Genomic DNA, 9,463 nt, shown 5'->3' with positions numbered 1-9,463 from the left:
GGCACGTTGGAAAAGGGGCAGGGGTGTGACTATATTATTTCTGTGATCTGTAACGGGAATGCCTCCCCCCCCCTCCACGAGACATTGGAAAAGGGGCAGGGGTGTGATATTACATTATTTCTATGACCTTTCCGTGATGAAGAGCGTAAGTCGGTACCAAAACGAAACCACCCAGGTGCGAATTCAGGTCGGCACCTAGAGGAGGTGCGTTGGCCCAAAGTCGGAACGACTTTGGCCTGCCGTAGATCGGCAGCCAAAGTTGGGCCACCTTTTATATTTATAAGATATTTATGTCGGCCCAACATAAACAGCCAACGTTGGCAGACATTGTGGGATCGGCTTTTAACCCAATTTTGGCCCGAACATGGGCCAACCATCAGGGCAACTATGGGACATCTTTCGTTAACGAGTAACGCCGATTACCGGCCCCAACTATGGGCCAAAGTCGGCCCAGAGATCGGCATGAAGGGATTTAGAAAGTTTTGAAAAATTTAGGCCGACTATTGGCCCAACAATGACCCAAACGTGGACCAACCATCGGGGCAACTATGGGACATCTTTCGTTAACGAGTAAAGTCGACTACCGGCCCAACTCTGGGCCAAAGTCGGCCCAGAGATCGGCATAAAGGGATTTAAACATTCTTTTTAATAAAAAGAGAAAACAATTTATAAATGAATTAAAAAAATTTCAAGTAATTTGAAAGAAGTTTAAAATATTTGAAAAGAATTAAAAAAGCAAAAGAATTTTCAAGAGATTTTCGAGACTTTAAAATACTTTTTATGAGTCCAAGAGATTTTTAGTGATTTTAAGGGATTTTGTTCCATTTCAATAGATTTGATATGGTTTCAAAAGTAAGTAAAGGAATTTTATATCTTAGAAAGCATTTGAAATGATTTTCTTTTAAATCAAAAGAGTTTAAGGATTTTCATGTAATTTAAAAATATTTTAAAGTATTTAAACAGACTTTCAGGAATTTCAAGAGATTTAACCGGAGTTATTTGATTTTGAAAAATTTTAAATTTATAAACGAATTTTAGAAGATTTCAAAATATTTAAAAGAGTTCAAGATATTTTTAATGAATTTAAGAGATTTTAACTAATTTTGAAGAATTTTTAAGGAATTTCGGTAGAATTTAAATGACTTTTAAGATTTTAAAGTAATTTTAAAATATAAATAATGTGTAGTGATTGCATTATATTTATCAAACTACCTATCAAACTACTATTGATAGTTGGCCCGATTTTGGTAATGGATATTGTACCAATAGTCGGCTAACATGGTCGGGCCAAAGTTATAATTTTGCCGTTGGTCCAACTTCTAGGAGTCATGGTTGGGCGAACCATGGTAGCCAACAGTCGGCAAAGAGAGTTGGAGCATAGTTATCATTTCGGTATGTTGGCCAATGCCTGGTTGGCAAAGTTAGCCCAACGCCGAGAAAGTTGGCCCGACTATGCCCCAATGGAAAATTCGTACATGGGCAATAGAGATACGATTTTAATCCTTATATCGTTCATTTTGTCGAAAAGTATCACTCACAGAAAACAATTTTTCAGACAAAAAATCTGTATTTCGATGAGTTCTATAACTTTTCTTTCAGATTTTTTTTATTTTGCATATTAGTTGAGATAATCGCAAAAATCTGCGATTTTTATGGTTTTTCATGGTTTCACCATGAAAATCGGCTAGTCGCAAATTTTCACTATTATTTTCGTAATCAGCGCGTCAAAATACATAAATATACATAGTATGAACGAAATCATCGGTTTACGCTATTTGGAACTCCACCCTTTAACAAATTTTTTTTTGTAGTACATTTGTGTTCTTATTTAAATTCTTTGTTTTCTATTTGTAAAGTTGCTTTCGTAGTATTTTTTTTAGAAGAATTTTTATTAAAAAATTTATTACCTTTTTGGCTGTCTTAGATTTTCAACCAACGTTCTTATATTGCAAATAAACAAACTTCAATGAATGAATAAAGTGAAATTCATGAAAAAATTTTATCGCGTTTTAATTTTTAATTTACAGCTTTTAAACACAACAAAACTTTTTTTTCTTTAAAAAAAGTTTTTGTTCAAACATTTCAAATAATGAAATTCTTGAAAAGTAGTTTTTTATAAAAGCTTTCAATTTTTGATGTTTTCGATTCGAAAGCTTCAAGACATTGTAAAATGCCGATTTTAAACTTCAATTATAAAATTGTTATCAGATTTCTATATCATGAGGCCTTATAAAAGCCTTTAAAATTTGTTTTGCATTTTTAAACTATATTACCCGCACCGAGTCATCGTAAACAATGATTTATAAAAGACTGGCGCGGAAAGACCTCACATAAATTCCAGTATTATTATTCAGAAATCCATATTCAATTGAATCAAATTCTTTAGTATCAATAATGATACTGGTCGACAGTGTTTACTTTATTCAAACCACAGAGGTTAAATGAGTAAATGCGATTGGCCGAGTAGATGTGCGCAGATTCTTAAGAATGGAGAGGGAAATATGGCCATTGCACAAACCTTCCCATTCACATACTATTTTTGAATTTTTATTTTTCATAAATATCGAAAAGCTGGAGAAAAAGTATACAATTTTTACAATTAAAACTTTCTCGACCAATAAGGATTGTTTGTGCCAAGTTTCAGACGCGTATGTATTATGATTGAGGAGGAAACTGGATTCAAATGATTTTTTATATGAACCTTATATAAACTCCGGTTTTTGCACAATTGGCTGGGGGAAACGGGAGTAAAAAAATACGAATTTTCAACGAAAAAGGATGACTTTTTAACAAAATATTTGAATTTTTAACCAAATAGTAAAATTTTCAACTTAAAATATAATAAGTTTATAGTAAGAAACTGAAAAAAATAAATAAATATAAGGCAAACAAATTACTGACAAGAACATTACATCAGTGTCCGCAGAAATTCATTTGATAAATTCCCTACATATTCCCTGGCCAATTTTTTATTTTCCCAGAGTATTAACAATCGAAGATAAGAGTTTTAAAAATACATACTAAAATAATAATGATAATAAATTTTGTCCAACAAAAAAATATTCTTAGAGAAATATTTTTTTAAATGTGAATATTATTCTATGTTCGTAATCGTGTTTGTAATCTTTCTTCGTAGGTTTTTAAGTTATAGATACGTAAGATTTTTAAAGAAAAACATATGAAAATCTTTTTAACTTACATTCTATTAATTGAAACTTTAAAAACTATTTGTAACGCCTTATTTTACTGAAATTAAATTTTCTGTTCTGCTTTTAAAAAGTCCTTTTTTATCGACTTTTACAAGCTTTATAAGGGAACATTGCATGCAACTTGACGCAGGTGCACTTTTTAGGAAAATCTGCAATTAAGCAATTCAATTTATTCTAATGTAATTTTGACCAGATAGAGATCAAACTTAAGGTATCGAACTAAATTCTCTATATTTTGCCATAACAAAAATCGCTTTATTATTCTTTAAATTGAAAGATAAATTATGGTCCACCACATTACGCGCCGCGCCCCTAAATTCATTTAAATGTGAAGAACTCGGAGTCTTCTTGTTAGCAATCATTTGAAAATGACGTCGATTAATCATCACCGTAACTGCAAGCTTCTTCCAGTGACTTCTTTAATCTTATCTTATCCTAACTTCATTGTATAATTCCAAGATAAAATCAAGAAACAGGCAAGGATATGACAGTAGACTCAGAAAAAATGTCTCCTTTCTGATGCTTTTGTACAACGAATTAGACATAAGAAAACAAAAGTGGCATCAATTTTTTAATGCCGCTTAAATATATTTTTATATCATGAAAGCAATCGGAGACGGACAGAAAAAAATTAGGGATTCAATTTTGTTTCAGACCGTTTGCTTGTAAAATCATTTTAAACTTCAGTTATGTTCACTCTCTTGGTTCGATTTTCTTTCAGTGTATTTTGAAGCCTTTTATTTATCGAAAATCACATTTTTTTCTGTGTGGTGATAAAAAATTATGAAACCTCCTCGTTTAAAAACTATCTGAATACGATTACAAGTCTTCCCATATCTTTCTGATTATAAAAAACTGCTTCAATTAACTATACAAAATTTTACATGAAATACTGGATCTGAGATATACTATAGACTCTAATATTATTTCAGGCGTACCTAACTTTTTTTTAATTTAACAAAACTTACCCATATGCCACTTGGACCTCAGAAACGGAACTGGATGAGGAAGCTTCGGTACCATCTTCATCCACGTCGTCCTTCATGTTTATAGACTTTCCAAAAATCTGTAACAAAAAATTTTTTATGCCAAAAAATAAACTTTGGACTTGGCAACTTGATTTTTGAGAATCGCTAAGACGATAATGCCACATTTGAGAAGTGAAGTATTCTACCATTTATCTAAAAAGGGGGTAGATAAACCAGCTGCCAACCCAAAAAAATTATCTCCGCCAAATTTGAGCGAAACAGGTTAATATTAACATGTGGCCCAAAGCACTCAAAGTTTCTGATGGAATTAACATTCAGGGAAAGTACCGTCCACTTTCGAATGCAGTTAATTTTTTTTATATTTCGCTGGAATCTTTTGGCTCTGAACAAGTATGATCTTTAAAATATGTTGAATAAATATATCTACACGAAAGTTGCTTTTTCTTCAAAATTTACAAAACGCAGGATCCCTAGATTTAAACAAAAATTACAATTTCTAAAATTGATAACCGCCCCATTGTTTTGTTTTCAAACTCGTTTCTTGATTCTCGGTGAAAACTTTTAAAGTGTCAATTGAAATGCCACATTATTGTCAAAAAAAAAAACATATTTCATAATGTATAAAAGTAAAAATTTTGAACAATTCAAAATGGCGCCTTATGAAATACTCAAAGACTTGCATTTTCTATGCTTTTCGTCCAAAGATCTTCAAATTTTAAAGAAAAATCAATTGTATTGTTACAAAGTGTATGGTTGGAAGTAGATCTCGAAACTTTCACTAAAGTAAAAATGTTGCCTCCACATAAAAAGCAGAAGATAAACTTTACATCGATTTCCGATGAAAGATTCGCTGCAAAAAAATTAACTTTACAGGATAAACTTTAACGAAATATCGGTTAAACATTCTTCTGGCTTTCCATGACAACACGTGTGTTTTGAAAAACGTGAAGTTGTCTGAATAAAATTTTATCACTCTAAAAAATTTCCTGCAACAAGTTGTATCATTACTTTATTCTGTGTCATTACTATTTTCAAAAGTTTAATAATTTTTACAAATTAAAACAAAATTTTAAGTACATTTTCGGAGAGAATTTAATGATTCTTAAAACCTTGCTTGAAAAATTCGTAAAGCTGCAGTATATTAGGATTCTTTTTTCTTTACGAAATTTGAAAAATTTTCATCAAATAGTTAGAAATGTTGTTCTTTTTTGTTATTTTATTTGCCAACCTTTCAAACTTAAACAAAAATTAAGTTTTGAGAATCACTAAATCCTATCCGAAAAATGATTTCATAATTTGTTCAAATTTGTAAAAATTATTTAACTTTTTGAAAATAGTAATGAGGCGTCATTTTTATTTTAGTGAAAATTTCGAGATGTACTTCCAACCATACATTTTGTAACAATACAATTGATTTTTCTTTAAAAATTTAAGATCTTTGGACGAAAAACATATAAAATACGAGTTTATGAGTATTCGATAAGGTACCATTTTAAATTTTTCCAAATTTTCTAGCAAGTTTTCTAGAAATTTACTTTTAAGTTAGCTTTTAAAAATAGGTTCAATATTTTTGCTATATTTTACTACTTGAAAAAACTACTTTTCTGTTTTTGTTTCTTTAGACGTTTAAATTTGTTTCTAATCTATTTTTGTCACTTGAAAGCTCTCAAACGTTTAAAATATTTAGATGGCAGCTAAAAAAGATTCTACAGTTATAATAAAATACAAATTGCAAAATAATTATTCATTAAAATTCCACAATTATGAATAAACCAATATTGAAGTGTCGTTCGAATAACTAACGTGATCTATTTTTTATCTCAATTCGTTGTTTCTATACAATCATTTAATCATGCAACCCAAATGTAGAGTATAAATATACAAAAATAAATTTACTTATTCAGTTTATTTATTCGACTAAATCGATAGCGATTTTTACGCTGCCGAATATCCTTAAGTCTACAAAATTAGCAAATGTATCGTTTAGGGAATATTTAAAATCGGCATAATGAAAAATTCAAAAAGAATTTCAAAGCACTTTGTTTTCTAATGTTTTAAATTTCTGTTATTATTCTTAAAGAATGAATTCAAATCTTGTGAAAAAGAAGACGAAAAGGGAAAAATTGTGTGAAATTCTAGATTTTAGGTGTTTTATGGGATTTTTTAAACCCAAAGAGAAAAAGAGGGATTATTTTAAAAAAATGGGCGGAGTCTGATCCCTGCAGAAGGCATTATAAATATTTTATTTAAGCAAATGCAAATTTATTCATGAAGTGTGTAGCTAAATTATTTTATAAATGCAGGATTTTAGTACAAAAACGTCCTTAACCAATTTACAAAGGTTTATTAGTTTTGGTGTACTTTTTTTAAAAATTTGCATTCTCATCCAAATGAATAACGATTGTTTTACATTAAAATGAATATAAATGATAGAATTATGATGGTAATACTCGCTATAATCACGAACAAGTTTCTGTCGAGGATTCAGATACTCGGTCGGGATATGCAAATTCAGTTGTGCACATACAAGAGGGTTTATCTTGTCAGTAGAAACTAGCAATCCGAGCACTTTTCAGTTCAGTTTGTTTCGGAGTATTAATATATTAAATGTAAAAAAGATAAATATTTCATTATTACAAATTTGATACTTAAAAAAATATATTTGAAAAATATTTGAATTTAAAAAAAAAGAAGTTTTAACAAATAAATTCAACTTTAACTTTTAACAGGTCATTCAATTTAGCTTATTTCAAATTTCGCAATGCAATTACTAATATATTCTGATTTTTAGATAATTTTCATGTATTTATATTCTTTTCAGAGATTTTTAGTGATTGCATAAAAACATTTCTTCCGTTTATGAATTTTATTTTTATCGAGAGTCATTTTTATTTTTTTATTTAGCGTGTATAGAGACATATAATATATATTTTCGGAGGTTTTTAAATCCAAATTTTGGAAAAAATATATAAAACTTTCTTAATAATACAACATGAAATTCAATCAAAAATTCACAGAAAATTCTTTTTTGTAATTCAGACGCTGCGTTTCTGGCAGCGATTGCAGCTATTTGGTTCAAAGATTCAAACATCCCGCCCGTGATTCCTTTCACCGATTTTGGTTTCTAAAAATCATGAAAAAATTAAAAGAATGATGAAACTCACTTTTATTTCAAATTCTTAGAGCACTTTCAGGCCAGCCGAAATGGTATGTTTGAAATTTTGGCTAGATATGGAAAAAAATTTTCTTCAATACTTGAAAAATTAATGTTTTGAGCAGTTTTGAGTATAAAAAATGATATTTTATACATGACACATTGATCTAGATGATTATATTGCTAAAAATTGTATTTTTTATAAGATGTTCATCGAAAACTCTTATTTACATTTATGAAATGAATAAGTTTTTATACCTAATTTTAAAATATAATTGTAAATAATTTTTACATATAAATTTATATGTATGAGATAAAATAAAAAAATTTATTCATTTTATGAATGAACTGGTAAGCATACCAAATATACAATTTCGTGTGGCCTGAAAGTTCTGAGACGGTTACATTACTTTGAGAACGGTAACGAGAATGAGAATATTACCAAGAATATAACCGAGAAATAAATTCTCTGAGAATTTATGAGAATTTCAGAATTTATTTTAATTAATAGAAAATGGAATTTTTTCGTTAATTTTTCGATCGAAAATTCTACTCCGTTTTTGAAACTTTGTCTTTTTTATTTTAAAGTTTACCTGCTTTAGCAGAAATTAAATTTTTTTTAGAAAAATGAAAATGTTTAAAATTTATAGTTTGGTGTTGAAAAATGAACTAAAATATTTTCTTGATAAAAGTTCTACATATAAAAAGAATTTGTTTTTTTTATTACAAACTCATCTGTTTTAGCACAAAATCGATACTTTTTGGATAAAAATGCAACTATTTGGCAGAGAATTAAACTATTTTGTTAAAAATTCATTCATTTTGGTTGAAAAAATTCGTCTTTTTGGATTAAGAATTCAGTTTTTTTCGTAGAAACTTATTTTTTTGTTACAAAAATTCAATTTTGTTAACTGGGATCTTTTTTGGATGAAAACTCAACTTTTTTCAAATAAAAAATTCTTCGGCTTTAAGATAAATTTTATATTTTTTGATAAAAATGCAACTATTGGCTAGAGAATTCCATAATTTTGTTAAAAAGTCCTGCTTTCCGGTTAAAAATTCGTTTTTCTTAGGATTGAAAATTCAATTTTTTTGGTAGCAAATTATTTCTTGTAAAAAAATTCATAGTTTGAGCGTGAAATCATGACTAAAATATTTTTCAACAGAAAATTCGACTATTTCTTCGAAAATTTATCTTTTTGACTTAAAACTTCATCTGTTATAGAAGAAATTTCATTTTTTGTATGAAAATGGAACTGTTTGGTTAAACATCGTTCTTCTTTGCTTGATAATTCAACTAATTTGTTTAAAACACTTGGTTGAATCGCTTTGTTAAGAAATTATCTCGTTGGCTTATGTCTGGTTAAAAATTTAACTTTTTAGTGAAAAATACTTTTTTTTGTTTGTTAAGAATTCATTTTTTAACAGATAGTAGAACTTTCCCATTTTTTAAGATTGATACTTTGTAGTTAAAAATAAAAATAATAAATAATAATAAAAATTTAAGATTGAAATTTTGTACTTAAAATTCGCGTTTTTTTGTAAAAAAATTATTTTTTAGTTTGAAAATTCATTTTTTTCCGTAAAAATGCCTCAATTTCGTGGAAAATTAATTTTTTGTTGAACAGTCAAATTTTTTGTTTGCACTGAAAAAAATTGTTAGATGCGACAAGAAGCTCCTTATTAGTAGAGTTGGTATAAGCTACAACTACTTCGATGGTAACAGTAACTAACCAGTTTTGTACGGCAACAAGTCGCCGTTAGTCCTCCTATGAAGGTTACATTAGTAAGGATAGTAATTGTAGTCACAACAAATAAATTAGTTACATTTACCAGCAATTTATTTTCCAAGAAATAAAAGTAGTAAAGGTTACGAGTTTTGCCCCTTGGCGATATTGGCAGAACTGAAATATGAGCAGTACTGCCAACATTCGCATCGAAATATCGCCTACGCCTAGGCCCTAGGGCACCTTTTCACGCAGGTCTGTTTTGAAATAATCTTGGAATGCATATATTTCATAGGATTTATTTTTAGTTACTTTGTTGGATTAAGTCAAATTTGTTTGATTGATAACCTACATGTGAACTCGATGTGTCATATAAATTCAACG

At 28.9% G+C, this 9,463-nt stretch overlaps 1 protein-coding gene across 1 annotated transcript in view; it reads right to left on the bottom strand.

The window, feature by feature from the left end:
- LOC117176074 (hypoxia-inducible factor 1-alpha-like) overlaps nt 1–9,463 on the bottom strand; it is a 245,644-nt gene that overhangs the window by 190,387 nt on the left and 45,794 nt on the right. Inside the window, exon 2 of the mRNA XM_033366087.1 lies at nt 4,178–4,275. Coding sequence (XP_033221978.1) covers nt 4,178–4,254 — 77 coding nt within the window. The 5' untranslated portion in view covers nt 4,255–4,275. The remainder of the gene's footprint in view (nt 1–4,177; nt 4,276–9,463) is intronic.

This window comes from Belonocnema kinseyi, chromosome 7 (genome assembly GCF_010883055.1).
Source record: "Belonocnema kinseyi isolate 2016_QV_RU_SX_M_011 chromosome 7, B_treatae_v1, whole genome shotgun sequence".
Classification (NCBI taxonomy): Eukaryota; Metazoa; Arthropoda; class Insecta; order Hymenoptera; family Cynipidae; genus Belonocnema; species Belonocnema kinseyi.
Note: the sequence above shows the minus strand (reverse complement) of the source record. Positions and strands in the feature narration are given on the sequence as shown.